The 18258-nt window shown below is 32.6% G+C and overlaps 1 protein-coding gene across 6 annotated transcripts in view; it reads left to right on the forward strand.

The window, feature by feature from the left end:
• Nucleotides 1-18258, forward strand: part of LOC106058828 (prolyl 4-hydroxylase subunit alpha-2-like) — a 68818-nt gene that overhangs the window by 50240 nt on the left and 320 nt on the right. For 5 of the 6 annotated variants that reach the window (XM_056042874.1, XM_056042880.1, XM_056042878.1 and 2 more), the window contains exons 10-14: nucleotides 35-146; nucleotides 892-945; nucleotides 3965-4000; nucleotides 7253-7321; nucleotides 9590-9686. In XM_056042874.1, the coding sequence (XP_055898849.1) occupies nucleotides 35-146; nucleotides 892-945; nucleotides 3965-4000; nucleotides 7253-7321; nucleotides 9590-9686 (368 nt within the window). The remainder of the gene's footprint in view (nucleotides 1-34; nucleotides 147-891; nucleotides 946-3964; nucleotides 4001-7252; nucleotides 7322-9589; nucleotides 9687-18258) is intronic. The other variant, XM_056042875.1, reaches the window with a different exon arrangement.

Consider the following 18258-nt stretch of genomic DNA (forward strand, 5'->3'; position numbering starts at 1 on the left):
TTTGCTTCAAAGTGTCAGACTTGATTTCTTTTAGTGCCTGGGTTGATAACGAAGATTCAGAACTTGCCAATCAAGTAGCTGAAAAAATAACCCAAGTAACTGGTTTGAAAGCATCGAGGATTGACTACTCTGCTGAATCCTATCAAGTAAATGTTTTGTTCAGTTAATTGAACATTGAAATGTTCAGTATATTTCATTGACAAGTAAAAGGTTTAATTTAGTTCATTGACAAGTAAAATGTTTAATTTAGTTCATTGACAAGTAAAATGTTTAATTTAGTTCATTGACAAGTAAAATGTTTAGTTTAGTTCATTGACAAGTAAAATGTTTAATTTAGTTCATTGACAAGTAAAATGTTTAGTTTAGTTCATTGACAAGTAAAATGTTTAATTTAGTTCATTGACAAGTAAAATGTTTAATTTAGTTCATTGACAAGTAAAATGTTTAGTTTAGTTCATGGACAAGTAAAATGTTTAGTTTAGTTCATTGACAAGTAAAATGTTTAATTTAGCTCATTGACAAGTAAAATGTTTAGTTGATTAAGTCGATCGATTGACATAAAAAATGTTTAGTTTTATTTATATACAAAAAAAAATTTTTAGTAAAGTTTATTGACAAGTAAAATGTTTAGTTTTATCTATTTACAATTTTAAAAATAACACCAAACATTTTTATTATTTACTTCGTTACAATGTTGTTGTTTTTAGTTACATTTAATATGAGGAAATAACTATGTGTGAAGTAATGGATTTTGTTTTTGTCTGGAAATACTCATTATCGGACTGGGTGTTTTAGACCTCTTGGACTATTATCTATACATTACTATTTAGAGAAGAATTGTAAATGACATCAAGCAGTGCAAATATAAATGAACAACAAACATTTCTCCAGGTGGTCAACTATGGCTTAGCTGGACATTATTATGTTCACATGGACGCCAAACAGGTTCAATGATTTTTTGTTCTTGTTTCTTTAATACACGCCTACACAGATACATCTATATAATTAGTACACGCCTACACAGATACATCTATATAATTAGTACACGCCTACACAGATACATCTATATAATTAGTACACGCCTACACAGATACATCTATATAATTAGTACACGCCTACACAGATACATCTATATAATTAGTACACGCCTACACAGATACATCTATATAATTAGTACACGCCTACACAGATACATCTACATAATTAGTACACGCCTACAAAGATACATCTATATAATTAGTACACGCCTACACAGCTACATCTATATAATTAGTACACGCCTACACAGATACATCTATATAATTAGTACACGCCTACACAGATACATCTATATAATTAGTACACGCCTACACAGATACATCTATATAATTAGTACACGCCTACACAGATACATCTATATAATTAGTACACGCCTACACAGATACATCTATATAATTAGTACACGCCTACACAGATACATCTACATAATTAGTACACGCCTACACAGATACATCTATATAATTAGTACACGCCTACACAGATACATCTACATAATTAGTACACGCCTACACAGGTACATCTATATAATTAGTACACGCCTACACAGATACATCTATATGATTAGCACACGCCTACACAATTACATCTATATAATTAGTACACGCCTACACAGGTACATCTACATAATTAGTACACGCCTACATAGATACATCTATATAATTAGCACACGCCTACACAGGTACATCTACATAATTAATACACGCCTACACAGATACATCTATATGATTAGCACACGCCTACACAATTACATCTATATAATTAGTACACGCCTACACAGATACATCTATATAATTAATACACGCCTACACAGATACATCTATATAATTAGTACACCCCTACACAGATACATCTATATAATTAGTACACGCCTACACAGATACATCTATATAATTAGTACACGCCTACACAGATACATCTATATAATTAGTACACGCCTACACAGCTACATCTATATAATTAGCACACGCCTACACAGATACATCTATATAATTAGTACACGCCTACACAGATACATCTATATAATTAGTACACGCCTACATAGATACATCTGTATAATTAGTACACGCCTACATAGATACATCTATATAATTAGTACACGCCTACACAGATACATCTATATAATTAGTACACCCCTACACAGATACATCTATATAATTAGTACACGCCTACACAGATACATCTACATAATTAGTACATTAGTGTTTGTATGTATGTATGTATGTATGTATGTATGTATGCATGTATGTATGTATGCATGTATGTATGTATGTATGTATGTATGTATGTATGTATGCATGTATGTATGTATGTATGTATGCATGTATGTATGTATGTATGTATGTATGTATGTATGTATGTATGTATGTATGTCCTGAATAGAAATCAAATCCAGTTGACCAATTTATGTATGTATGTATGTATGCATGTATGTATGCATGTATGTATGTATGTATGTATGTATGTATGTATGTATGTATGTATGCATGTATGTATGTATGTATGTATGTATGTATGTATGTATGTATGTATGTATGTATGTATGTATGTATGTATGTCCTGAATAGAAATCAAATCCAGTTGACCAATTTATGTATGTATGTATGTATGCATGTATGTATGCATGTATGTATGTATGTATGTATGTATGTATGTATGTATGTATGCATGCATGTATGTATGTATGTATAAGTGTTTGTATGTATGTATGTTTGTATGTATGTATGTATGCATGCATGTATGTATGTATGTATGTATGTATGTATGTATGTATGTATGTATGTATGTATGTATGTATGTATGTATGTATGAATGTATGTATGCATGTATGTATGTATGCATGTATGTTCTGAATAGAAATCAAATCCAGTTGACCAATTTTGATTAGACTTGGCCTGAATGTTCCTTAGATACTAGCGATGAGCCTAAAATATATCAAGTAGTCCTACCATAATCTAAAATCCCTAAAAATAAAAATTTCTAACGTTATCTTGAAGTACGAAACTTTTGAACAAATCGAGTAAACCCACCTTCAGAGTCAAGTATATTAGTTGTGAATAAGTCGGCTAAACGGGTAAACCACATTTTCAGAGTAAAGTATATTAGTTGTGAATAAGTCGGCTAAACGGGTAAACCCACCTTCAGAGTCAAGTATATTAGTTGTGAATAAGTCGGCTAAACGGGTAAACCACATCTTCAGAGTCGAGTTTCATTTTCGTGTGAAAATGTAAACGTTTTTCTGGGACATATCACCATATTTAACATAGAACTCAATCCCATGCACTAGATCAGTGAAACACAAACTGAGGCCCGCGGGTCACTTCCGACTAGTCTTATCTATAAATAATATATATAAAACTAAAAACCTAAAACCTCCACGGTGGGAGGACTCAAAAAGCTGGGTGGACACTGATCTCAAAAACGGCTCTAACGATTTTCCGACAAATTCGACAATTGATGTAGATTTTTGGTAAAGAATTACCAATAGGAAAACTCAATTCTGACCGTTATTATTTTTCAAAGTAGGGGGCCTATACAAATATATTATATTATATATTTAAATTTGGCTAGAGAACTAGAAAATCTTAAAACATGGTCTACACTATGGCTGTTTCCGCATGTAGGTATTATATTATTCAAGAGATTGATAACTTAAGGTTTTCATTTATATTTTGCTCATCGTCTACTAGGTCTACACCCCAAGGCTTATCATTAGAATATTAGGCCTATGACGAGTAGTAGATTTATGCATTCGCTTAACCAGCATTTTTTTCTCGGGGGACGGAGGGGGGCGAAGGAGATAGGGGGGTAAATGTTGTTTTTTTTTAATCTAAAATGCATAAGTTATTAAGAGCAAAATACTCGCTCTATAAGCTGTATAAAAGAGGTTGTTTTTTTTTTAAGTATTTTTTATGTTTTTCATCTTCAGGATACGTTTGAAAGAATACTGACATTTCTCATTTATGTAAGTAAACTATATACAGGACGTTTACTTGTGTAAGGTAAGTCGTGACGTTTACTTGTGTAAGGTAAGTCGTGACGTTTACTTGTGTAAGGTAAGTCGTGACGTTTACTTGTGTAAGGTAAGTCGTGACGTTTACTTGTGTAAGGTAAGTCGTGACGTTTACTTGTGTAAGGTAAGTCGTGACGTTTACTTGTGTAAGGTAAGTCGTGACGTTTACTTGTGTAAGGTAAGTCGTGACGTTTACTTGTGTAAGGTAAGTCGTGACGTTTACTTATGTAAGTTAAGTCGTGACGTTTACTTATGTAAGGTAAGTCGTGACGTTTACTTATGTAAGGTAAGTCGTGACGTTTACTTATGTAAGGTGAGTCGTGACGTTTACTTATGTAAGGTAAGTCGTGACGTTTACTTATGTAAGGTTAGTCGTGACGTTTACTTATGTAAGGTAAGTCGTGACGTTTACTTATGTAAGGTAAGTCGTGACGTTTACTTATGTAAGGTAAGTCGTGACGTTTACTTATGTAAGGTAAGTCGTGACGTTTACTTATGTAAGGTAAGTCGTGACGTTTACTTATGTAAGGTAAGTCGTGACGTTTACTTATGTAAGGTAAGTCGTGACGTTTACTTATGTAAGGTAAGTCGTGACGTTTACTTATGTAAGGTAAGTCGTGACGTTTACTTATGTAAGATAAGTCGTGACGTTTACTCGTCTAAGGTAAGTCGTGACGTTTACTCGTGTAAGATAAGTCGTGACGTTTACTTATGTAAGGTGTGTCGTTTTAAAATCACAGAGTTTGGTGGTTAGTTTGCTTGAGAATAATAATGAAGAGGGGGGTTTCAACCTCAAAACTATCTGTAGGAGATTTTAAACTCAAAACCATCTGGAGAGATGTTTAACTTAAAGCCCTCTGGAGGAGGGGGGGGGGGTTTAAACCAATGGCGTAGCTTGGGTATAGTATGCCCTTTGCGGTAGTTCCTCATGATGCCCCCCTTCTAAAAAAACCGTCTTAATTCAGTTAATACAGGAGCCAAAAACCCAAGGTAGATAGCAACTAACAATCCACCTGCTTCAGACCGAATAGAAGAGTTTTCATCTGTTCTAGTCAATTCTCTGATTTTCTATAATTTTTGAAAATGAATCCATTACTATCTTAACGACTTTTCCTCTGGCGCTCCAACGCGTTTTAACCAATCGCTTAAGGCTAGTTTCAGTTACCTAGCGGTGTGCTGAAGTCGATAAAAAAGTGTGTAAACGGTCCAGTATACCGAAAACATTTTACTGAATAGATTTAAACTTCAGTCCGAATTCCAGCCAAACTCAGAGAATGGTTAGAACAGATAATAAATTAAGATGATTAGTATTAGAATAAGTATCCCCTCAGCATCCATGATAACCTCAACATTAGGAAAAATTGATCCAGTTGTCAGGTGAACTATTAAAAAAAAAAGGAAATATTTGTCTCGTTGTCTCCCAATATTACAACAGGTTCGTTTTGTATTTGTGGAGACATGTACGTATTTGGTCTAAAACTAAGCCAGGCTCGGAGCACATGTTCTCTCAGGAATGGATTGTACTTGAATAGTAATTTCACAAACCCCTAGAAATGACCTAGAATTTGTCTTTGTCAGTTTTCTTCAACTCGTTTTCGATGCCCATTAAGTGCCAGATTCTGCTATTTTAGAGTCTAAGGCATTTATTTATAAGATCTAGATGAAACCAGCGTACTGAACAATGGAGTAACAAAATGTGCTTGAGTGTGTAAAAGTGCGTTTCCTTCAGAGATTTAAACAAATCTAGTCAACTTGATTTAACCTGCTTAATAGCTTACGTTTAATTTAAGAAAGAATATAGGAGATTAACATAAGTAGCAGAGTCGGAAGAGTCAATTAATTTCTAGTTAACATTTCAAATTCGGTAGTTTGTCTTTGTTCCTGTAAGTACAATCCGTTGATTATATTGAGAAAATTTATCTTTAGTTTAATGCCCTCACCACTTGATGCCCCATGCGGCCCGCACCACTCGCACATGGCTATCTACGCCACTGGTTTAAACTCAAAATCCTCCTTGGCCACGCTCATAGAATTTTGAGTGAGTAATTTGCTTTTTTTTATAGAAGAGGTGGTTTTAGCTTCGAACCCGCTGGAGGGAGGTTTTAAGCTCAAAACCCTCTGGATGGGGTTTTAACTTAAAGCCCCCTGCTTTAGTCTTATATTGAAGAGAGGGGTTTTAATGTAAAAAAAAAATTGGAGGGGGGTTTAAAATCAAAATCCCCCTTGGCTATGCTCTTGGAATTTTGGGGATTTTTGTTTGCATTTTGTTTTTGTTTTATATAAGAGAGAGCTTAACCGCAAAACCCCCTGGGAGGAGATTTTAAACTCAAAACCCCCTTGGCTGCACTGCGGCAAGTGATGGTTTAATAAAAAAAAACTCGTCTAAAATAAACAAAATCAAAGCAAAAAATCAGTCACAAAATTCCCCCTCCCCCACGCATGCTCATGATCTATCTATCTATCTATCTATCTATCTATCTATCTATCTATCTCTATCTTTATATACATATATATATATATATATCTTATGTCTCTTTAATATCTTTTAGTAGTGTTTTCACCAATGCTATTTAAAAATACATTTCTCCTGAAGAGAACTAAGAATTACCTTGAACTCTCATTGTTGAGTCAAAATGAAATTATAAATATGGAGACAGCCTAAAGCGCGGCTATGTTATACAAAATTTCTATTGCTTATATTACCCAACTAGGCAATGATATACTATTGTGAGAATATCTTAAAACTCAAAATGAAACCAAAAACAAATATTTGGTTCGATCATTTGGAACTAGAACTAGATGATGTTTTGCGTAAGAAAAACTAGATCAGCGGTTCTCAACCTTTTATGCTCGGCGACCCCTTTTTACAATCCCCTACTAAGCCGCGACCCCCCCCCCTCCCCCGCACACACACAGCAATTGAAGAATAGACAATAACAATCCATTTTTTCAATGGTCTTTGGCGACCCCTGGCAAATTGTCAATCGGCCCCAAGGGGGTCGCGACCTACAGGTTGAGAACCCCTGAACTAGATTTACTTTTTTATTTTTTTTTTATTTTTGTTGTTGTTGTTGTTGTCATACAGAAAATATTGTTAGATCTGAATTTGACATTAAATAGGCACTAAATAGTACTAATAATAGGAATGTATTTATTTTTGTTTGTATTTTAAAATTCTCTTTTGAATTGTTTAACTTTCACCAGCTGAGTGATGTAGAAATGGGCGGTAATACAATCTTTCCAAACGTCGGAATCTCAGTAAGTCCACAAAAAGTAAGTTAAACCTTAATTGTTAATAGATATAATCTATGTCTGTCTGTCTGTCTGAATGTCTGTCTGTCTCTCATTCTTTCTCTCTGTATTGTTATCACCAACGTTTACAAACTTTAACAGCATTTGAATTAGAAAATTCATTTGTTTTAACAACGCGACATATATTCATTGTACATACAAAGCATTAGATGCCCTGATAAAAGTTGAAACCCTATGCAAACCAAGCCATGTAAGTCTAGTGGACATTTTCATGCAGAACGTCTATACAATAAATAGCAATACAACGGTATTGAATAGGGAAGACTTTTTTTTTTGTGCACTTTATAGCACGGTGTAATTACATTTCTAAGCCTGTATCATTTTATTTTCATTATTTAGCTGGCAGCAGTGGTCTTGGAATAGGAATCCTCTTTTATTCATTTTTTTTTAGTTTTTCTTTAAGACCCATTATATCTCCACTAAATTCCTACATATCACCCAAAGGGTGATTAAATTCTAATCTTATTAGTATGTAGGCCACTCATGGGCTACTATGTACTGTTTTAAGCGAGCGAATATTTGTGAAACCTAGATCCAATTGCAGTATCAATAATTTGCATTTTATTGACATTTCACAAACATCATATAACAAAAATATCAATGCTAATTTGAATAGTTTTTATTTTATTTTATTTTTATTAATTTGCACAAAATTTAAGAGAAAAAAAAGATTACAAAGAGAGTTTGTGTTATCACACAAACTCAGAGACGGCCCCCATCAAATTCACCAATGTTTTGATTGTTTAAAGAAATTGCTGTTATTTTTCACATAAAAGCAAATAGTGCAACACGTCTTTTTTGATAAGACTCTTCTAACTCATTATTATCCTTTTCAATGTGTCTGCAAAATTGTGTCGACTGGTACGGACCGCACACCTCACACCCCCACCTCCTAGTGACGTCACTGCTCCAAAATATATCTCGAGATAAAAATGGTGTACACCAGTGCGGACCGCATCCTCGCCCCCACCCCAATAACGCCATTGCTCCCAGATACCTACTTCTTCCCAACAATTTCGATTAATATTTTGGAGTAGACGTAGTATCTAAGGGCCTGCACAACGGAACAGTTTCCCATGTGAACAGAGTAGGCTAATACACTATTAACCACTATTATGCCTACTAATCCTGATCATAATCGCTCTAGACTCGATTTACTTAATAGGTCTAGACTAGATCCAGAATATAGAATATATATAGATTTCTTGACTAGTTCTAGATATGATATAGATCTAGTTTAGATCTGGATCTAGACTCTTGAAGATTTAGATCTATCTAGATCTCGATCTAGATCTCGATCTGTAAAACGTTTTACATGTTTCGGATGTTCCTTCAGAGTTGAAGATAGTTTACTTCCTAGTCCAAACATCCCGCAGGACGACGGGGGATAGGAGCGGGCAGGGTTTGAACCCGGGACCATCGATAAATCCAAACGACAGTCCAGCGCAAAAACCGCGCGACCAGGCAGCCATCCTAGACTAGGTCTAGACTAAATAGACTCTAGATAAAGATCCAGAACTAAATCTATAGCCTAGTCTAGACTAGAATCTGGACTAGATCTATAAATCTATAAATAGAATCTAGATCTACTAGATCTAGGTCAATATTATGATCAGGATTAGTAGGTCTACTACTAGGCTGTGTTACAGATTCACTTCTTGATGTGATACTACTGATTATATAAATAAATCTGCACCCCTAAGCTGTTAGAAGATAAACTATTTTCTTAATGAATTATAAATGTAAATTTTGTTTAAATTGTTTAATACAATTAAATCTAAATCTAGATCTATGTCTGGCCTCTATTTATTGTAATTTAGATTGTCGTCAAGTGTATAGCCTAATGACGATGTGTGAAAACTGAGCGGTATAAAACTATTCATTTTTGTTTTTAAACTTACAATTCTAGTCCATGAGTTAGTTAATAAATGGAAAATCTATTTTATAATGATCCATTGATACTTTTTCAGTTGTGACCTTAGATGCAATTTTTTGTGCCAATGCGCGAATCTATGAATGAAGCTTGATTTATTAGTAAAGAAGCTTGTGAATTTTTTAATAAGACTTACTTCCCCTGAAGTTTTTCATTGAAAAGTGGTGTAATGTTTTAAAAAATCTGCTTGTATATATAATTTTTAAAATTAGAAGGTTCACTTTCTGAAAAGAAAAAAAAATAGCCGTTGCATCAGAACTTTGATTGATTGAAATAGTTTTATCTGATGTCCTTAGAATATGGCTTTGTTGTGGTACAACTATAACCCTGCACATGAATTGGATATTTTGACTGAACATGCAGGATGTCCTGTTTTAAAGGGGCAAAAGTGGAGTAAGTAGCTCTAAACAATTGTAATATATATATATATATATATACTAGACATATGTTACCCGCGACCCGCGGGTCTTTATTTGCGCATTACTGTCGATATAGTCACTGAGAGTGTTTTGTAAACAATTAAACGAAATAATAATGTAATAAGTAAAGCGAATGTGTCAATGTAAAAATGGTGTGAATGAAGCTATCAAATCAAAATAGCTAATAGGCTTCAATCCATTTTTTTAAATTGAAATATTTGCTTGTAGGCCTACATATATTTGATTAAAAATTGAGATGAATAGACTTAATTTTGTATGTTCATGTGTTAAAGTAAAAAGTAGATCTTGAGGTAGACATAGATCTAAATCTACACTAATCTAGTTGCCTTTTATAGAGTTCATTCTGTGTTGCGCATGCGTGACCTTTTTTCATGAATGAATATGGGCCTATCTCAACACGGCTACGCAGCTTTATTTAGCGAACAGCGAACGAATGTATTAAAAATGCTTTAGAAAAACAAATTTGAATGTTAATTTGATTAAAATATGAAATGAGTGGACAATAATTAGTATGTTTATGTGTTAAAGCATAAAACTATCTTTGCGAAAAGAAGTTTTATTATCTTAGAGTTCAATAAGAGTTTTAGACCTAGGCCTAGGAATAGACTCAGTAGAGAGATGTGTTAATCACTGTTAATGTGTAACCATTTGGTAATGTCTAATGAAAGGATGTTCGCCAGACTTTACCCGCGGCCTTCGGGTCTAAGTTTGTGTTTTTACAAATGTAGTGGATTGGATTTAGATGTATGTTAAACTTAACTAATGATCCTTTCAAGTTTTTTCTCTTTCGCTACGAAAATAAAATTAGGTTTGCAAAAATGGGATTACCCGAAGCCGATAAATTCATATTTATTAAAAACGAAAAGAGCGATAGCTTTGTTAAATGAATGGGATTATAAAGTGAACAATTAAACGAAATAATTTTTAGTACGCGATTCATGAATGAATATAGATCTAGGCCTATCTCAACTCGGCTTCGCAGCTTTCGTAGATGGATGTAGCTTTAAAAACCAAATTTGAATGTTTATTTGATCAAAATATGAAATGAATGGACTTCAATTAATATGTTTATGTGTTAAAGTATAAAACTATCTGTGCGAAGAGAAGTTTTATCATCTTAGAGTTGAATTAGAGTTTTAGATCTAGGGATGGGATTATAAAGTAAACAATTAAACGAATTAATATTTAGTACGCGATTCATTACGGAATTGTCTAATGAAAGAATGTTCGTCAGGAAATCTGTAATCACAGATATAAGGAACTAATTAATGTAAAAAACGCTTTTGAAACACAAAATTGAAGGTTAATTTTATTATATAATGAAATCAATGGATCTTCTTTTATATTTTCATGTGTCAAAGTAAAAAACTATCTGCGCAAAGTGTATTTCTAAAAATTAGATCTAGGTCTAAATCCTTTCCATCTTTTCTCATGTCAACATTGTAGACATGGCCTAGATCCACAAAATACTATAGCTGTAATAGAGTCGGCTTTGAGGGTCTTAAGTTTGTTTTAGGGCTACAATACATACACTACGGTCTAAGTTGGTACCCAAGGAACATTCCTGCCTAGTTTTATCAAGATTGGTCAAGCGGTTTTGATGTCTATAAGTAACATACATCCATACATACATACATACACCACACATTCTACTTTATAATATACTAGACATATGTTACCCGCGACCCGCGGGTCTTTATTTACGCATTACTGTCGATATAGTCACTGAGAGTGTTTTGTAAACAATTAAACGAAATAATAATGTAATAAGTAAAGCGAATGTGTCAATGTAAAAATAGTGTGAATGAAGCTATCAAATCAGAATAGGTAATAGGCTTAAATCCATTTGTTCAAATTAAAACATTTGCTTGTAGGCCTACATATATTTGATTAAAATTTGAGATGAATAGACTTAATTTTGTATGTTCATGTGTTACAGTATAAAGTAGATCTTGAGGTAGACATAGATCTAAATCTACACTAATCTAGAGTTAAAAATTGGCTTTTATAGAGTTAATTCTGTGTTGCGCATGCGTGACCTTTTCTCATGAATGAATATAGGCCTATCTCAACACGGCAACGCAGCTTTATTTAGCGAACAGCGAACGAATGTATTAAAAATGCTTTAGAAAAACAAATTTCAATGTTAATTTGATTAAAATATGAAATGAATGGACCATAATTAGTATGTTTATGTGTTAAAGCATAAAACTATCTTTGCGAAAAGAAGTTTTTTCATCTTAGAGTTCAATAAGAGTTATAGACCTAGGCCTAGAAATAGACTCAGTAGAGTGATGTGTTAATCACTGTTAATGTGTAACTATTTGGTAATGTCTAATGAAAGGATGTTCGCCAGACATTACCCGCGGCCTACGGGTCTTAGTTTGTGTTTACTAATCTAGTGGATTGGATTTAGATGTATGTTAAACTTAACTAATAATCCTTTCAAGTTTTTTCTCTTTCGCTACGAAAATAAAATTAGGTTTGCGAAAATGGGATTACCCGAAGCCGATACATTCATATCTATTAAAAACGAAAAGAGCGATAGCTTTGTAAAATGAATGGGATTATAAAGTGAACAATTAAACGAAATAATTTTTAGTACGCGATTCATGAATGAATATAGATCTAGGCCTATCTCAACTCGGCTTCGCAGCTTTCGTAAACGAATGTAGCTTTAGAAAACCAAATTTGAATGTTTATTTGATCAAAATATGAAATGAATGGACTTTAATTAATATGTTTATGTGTTAATAGAGTTGAATTAGAGTTTTAGATCTAGGGATGGGATTATAAAGTAAACAATTAAACGAATTAATATTTAGTACGCGATTCATTACGGAATTGTCTAATGAAAGAATGTTCGTCAGGAAATCTGTAATCACAGATATAAGGAACTAATTAATGTAAAAAATGCTTTTGAAACACAAAATTGAAGGTTAATTTTATTATATAATGAAATCAATGGATCTTCTTTTGTCTTTTCATGTGTCAAAGTAAAAAACTATCTGCGCAAAGTGTATTTCTTAAAATTAGATCTAGGTCTAAATCCTTTCTATCTTTTCTCATGTCAACATTGTAGACATGGCCTAGATCCATAAAATACTATAGCTGTAATAGAGTCGGACAACTTTATTTTTTTTGAGGGTCTTAAGTTTGTTTTAGGGCTACAATACATACACTACGGTCTAAGTTGGTACCCAAGGAACATTCCTGCCTAGTTTTATCAAGATTGGTCAAGCGGTTTTGATGTCTATAAGTAACATACATACATACATACCCCTCACATTCTACTTTATAATATAGATATATACTAGACATATGTTACCCGCGACCCGCGGGTCTTTATTTGCGCATTACTTTCGATATAGTCACTGAGAGTGTTTTGTAAGCAATTAAACGAAATAATAATGTAATAAGTAAAGCGAATGTGTCAATGTAAAAATAGTGTGAATAATGCTATCAAATCAAAATAGCTAATAGGCTTAAATCCATTTTTTTTTAATTAAAACATTTCTTTTGAATAATCTAGTGGATTGGATTTAGATGTATGTTAAACGTAGCTAATGATCCTTTCACGTTATTTCAGTTTCGCTACGAAAATAAAATTAGTTTTGCGAAAATGGTTTACCCAAAGTCGATACATTCTTATCTATTAAAAACGAAAAGAGCGATAGCTTTGTTAAATGAATGGGATTATAAAGTGAACAATTAAACGAAATTATATTTAGTACGCGATTCATGAATGAATATAGATCTAGGTCTATCTCAACTCGGCTTCGCAGCTTTCGTAAATAAATGTAGCTTTAGAAAACCAAATTTGAATGTTTATTTGATCAAAATATGAAATGAATGGACTTTAATTAATATGTTTATGTGTTAAAGTATAAAACTATATGTGCGAAGAGAAGTTTTATCATCTTAGAGTTGAATTAGAGTTTTAGATCTAGGGATGGGATTATAAAGTAAACAATTAAACGAATTAATATTTAGTACGCGATTCATTACGGAATTGTCTAATGAAAGAATGTTCGTCAGGAAATCTGTAGTCACAGATATAAGGAACTAATTAATGTACAAAATGCTTTTGAAACACAAAATTGAAGATTAATTTTATTATATAATGAAATCAATGGATCTTCTTTTGTCTTTTCATGTGTCAAAGTAAAAAACTATCTGCGCAAAGTGTATTTCTTAAAATTAGATATAGGTCTAAATCCTTTCTATCTTTTCTCATGTCAACATTGTAGACATGGCCTAGATCCATAAAATACTATAGCTGTAATAGAGTCGGACAACTTTATTTTTTTTGAGGGTCTTACATTTGTTTTAGGGCTACAATACATTCACTAAGGTCTAAGTTGGTACCCAAGGAACATTCCTGCCTAGTTTTATCAAGATTGGTCAAGCGGTTTTGATGTCTATAAGTAACATACATACATACCCCTCACATTCTACTTTATAATATAGATATATATACTAGACATATGTTACCCGCGACCCGCGGGTCTTTATTTGCGCATTACTGTCGATATAGTCACTGAGAGAGTTTTGTAAACAATTAAACGAAATAATAATGTAATAAGTAAAGCGAATGTGTCAATGTAAAAATAGCTAATAGGCTTAAATCCAATTTTTTTTTTTAAATTAAAACATTTGCTTTTGAATAATCTAGTGGATTGGATTTAGATGTATGTTAAACGTAGCTAATGATCCTTTCACGTTATTTTTCTTTCGCTACGAAAATAAAATTAGTTTTGCGAAAATGGTTTACCCGAAGTCGATACATTCTTATCTATTAAAAACGAAAAGAGCGATAGCTTTGTTAAATAAATGGGATTATAAAGTGAACAATTAAACGAAATAATTTTTAGTACGCGATTCATGAATGAATATAGATCTAGGCCTATCTCAACTCGGCTTCGCAGCTTTCGTAAACGAATGTAGCTTTAGAAAACCAAATTTGAATGTTTATTTGATCAAAATATGAAATGAATGGACTTTAATTAATATGTTTATGTGTTAAAGTATAAAACTATCTGTGCGAAGAGAAGTTTTATCATCTTAGAGTTGAATTAGAGTTTTAGATCTAGGGATGGGATTATAAAGTAAACAATTAAACGAATTAATATTTAATACGCGATTCATTACTGAATTGTCTAATGAAAGAATGTTCGTCAGGAAATCTGTAATCACAGATATAAGGAACTAATTAATGTAAAAAATGCTTTTGAAACACAAAATTGAAGGTTAATTTTATTAAATAATGAAATCAATGGATCTTCTTTTGTCTTTTCATGTGTCAAAGTAAAAAACTATCTGCGCAAAGTGTATTTCTTAAAATTAGATCTAGGTCTAAATCCTTTCTATCTTTTCTCATGTCAACATTGTAGACATGGCCTAGATCCATAAAATACTATAGCTGTAATAGAGTCGGACAACTTTATTTTTTTTGAGGGTCTTACATTTGTTTTAGGGCTACAATACATTCACTAAGGTCTAAGTTGGTACCCAAGGAACATTCCTGCCTAGTTTTATCATAATTGGTCAAGCGGTTTTGATGTCTATAAGTAACATACATACATACATACATACATACTCCACACATTCTACTTTATAATATAGATATTAATTTGTCCACATAAACATAAAGACAAAAGCAAAATAAAAAAACATTTATGTGATTACTTTCTATGTAGCCTACTATGAATAAGAAAGCACCATTTCAAACTGAGACGTTCGTTCCAATTCAATTTAAAGAAGGCTAGATACTAGTATTCAAGTGAAGGAAATTATATCCTTTAAACGTTGAACTAACAATCATTGCAACCCGATTAAAAAAAAAAAAAAGATTGTAGATACAGATTGTGCTTGTATCTTTAATGTGCAAAATTATAAAATTAAATGTATGTATCCTAAATATACTTGACTGTACAATTTAGTTTTTAGTTTTCAGTAGACAGGGATGAAAAACAATAATAACAATAATAATATAATAAGAAATAAATAAATAAATAATAATAATAATAATAATAATAATAATAATAATAATAATAATAATAATAATAATAATATAGTGCCTTTATATTTATTAAATAGGTCAAGGGAGGATATTCTGAATAACATAAAACCGAAATAATATAGGCAACTGTAATTCTCACAAATGTGGTTCAAATGTCATTCTATCTAAATGTTCAATTATTTCAGCAGATTATAAGCCACGACATGTTATATCCGTAGATCGGATTTGATAGTTGTAAAACAGACGAATTTTTAGCGGCTCCCATAAGGGTAAAGCCACTTATAGTTGTGTGTAGTCTGTTCGATTTGCAAGTTTAAATCTCAAAAACTAGAAAAGCTATTAAAAATCTGATTTAACCAGAGTTTATGGCTTATTAAGTTTATTTGCAAGAGCTACCCTGTGCACCGGAGTACCGAAATGGAACCGTTTCATTTTTTAAATTAATTATGCAAGCTATTTTTTTAATGCACCACTGTTTAAAACAATACATGAATTTAAGAGAAATTAAAAGAAACAGATATAGATAGATAGATAGATGGATAGATGGATGGATGGATGGATAGATAGATAGATATATAAATAGATAGATAGATATATAAATAGATAGATAGCTATATAGATATATATATATATATATAGATAGATAGATAGATAGATAGATAGATAGATAGATAGATAGATAGATAGATAGATAGATAGATAGATAGATAGATAGATAGATAGATAGATAGATAGATAGATAGATAGATAGTGTATGCATGTCTGTTTATATTTTTGAAACATAATATTCAGTAGTTCATATTATAATATTGGCAGAGTTGCCTACAAGTACGCATCTTGCGTATTTTGTACGCAAATGGACTCGAAAATACGCGAGTACAGTTTATTTTAAATTGTGTCTACAAACACTTGGACTTACCGAACACTTATGTAAGATTGCTCTTTATTGATTTCTCATCAGCTTTTAACACTATACAACTTCATTTACTCATTGAAAAGATGAAAGCGTTGAAGATTAGTCCATACATAATACTATGGGCTAATGAATTTTTGACCCAGAGATCTCAGAGGGTTAGGGTAAACAATGTTCTATCAAATGAACGCATAGTTAACACAGGGGTGCCCCAGGGGGGCTGTGACATCCCCATTGTGGTTCAGTTTGTACACCAATGATTTTCAATCCGACAGTTCTTTTTACTATTTCACAAATTCGCTGATGATGCGGCTCTTCTTGCCCTGCTCTCAGAGAGCTCAGACGTAAATGAGTATTTCAGAGAAATAGAACACATTGAAAAATACTGTAAAGATAATTTTTTTTTATTAAATGTAAAAAAAAACCCCAAGGAAATGATAATCGATTTTTGTAGGGAAAAGAAGGAAAATGAAATTGTTTCTGTAGCTGGAGAGACTATTGAAATAGTGCAAACATTTAAATACCTTGGTACTATCCAAGACAATAAACTAAATTTTACTGCAAATACTGATTATATCAGCAAAAAAGGGCAGCAAAGACTACGATTACTAAGAAAACTGTCCTCGTTTAATGTTAGCGAAAAGGCCTTGGTTATGTTTTATCAAGCTCACTTCTGCAATATTTTAAGTTTCAATATCACTGCCTGGTATGGCAATCTGAGCATTAAAAATAAAATTAAACTTTATAGAATCCTAAATGCTGCTGGTAAAATCATTGGCAAAATACAAACCCCATTTTGGGCAGTTGTTTGAGACAATCATCTATAAAAATGCTAACAAGATCCTCGAAACAAAGAATCACCCTTGTGTCAGGATTTTGTGATTTTACCATCAGAAAAGAGATACAAGACACCGATGGCAAAGACAGACAGACAAAAACACTCTTTTGTTCCCCTGACAATCAAATCATTAAAAATAAGAACAATCTGATATAAACCTTGTCACATGTAAATTATGAGTGCGTCTGGTGTGAATGTACACTTTGGTTTCTTATAGTGACAACGTTTTGTTTGGTGTAATGCACAAATTGTAAGACAAATTTCCATACGGACAATAAAGATTATTATTATTATTATCATCATCTGAAAATACGCATTTCCCCCTCTAAAGCAAAAAAAAAATTAATTAAAAAAACAAGAAACAACCACGTACCTTCAGTCAGGAATGAAAGCTAGACTCTTTGCCCAGACCCTATCTGAAGGGCTCTCATCAACTAGATTATTATTTAATCCCACCTGTCAGTAGTACACACTCAACATCACTACAATGTTGACATAATTCTTTTTGTCTACATGATGTAGAAAATTATGCAAGGTTCCGCTGGCTGTAATCAGACAGGCCAATAGAGAGGCCTCGTGTATTGGGTAGACTAGATCTTATGAGTTCTAAATCACAACTTTATAATGTACATACTAATAAATAATTAAATAATAAACCATCGTAAACTATAACTACCTCGCTGGCCAAATTAAAAAAAACGCAGGATTTGTGTGTGTTTGTGTGCGCAGCTGACGGTGTCACGGGTTCGATT

This window comes from Biomphalaria glabrata, chromosome 9 (genome assembly GCF_947242115.1).
Source record: "Biomphalaria glabrata chromosome 9, xgBioGlab47.1, whole genome shotgun sequence".
NCBI classification, from domain to species: domain Eukaryota; kingdom Metazoa; phylum Mollusca; class Gastropoda; family Planorbidae; genus Biomphalaria; species Biomphalaria glabrata.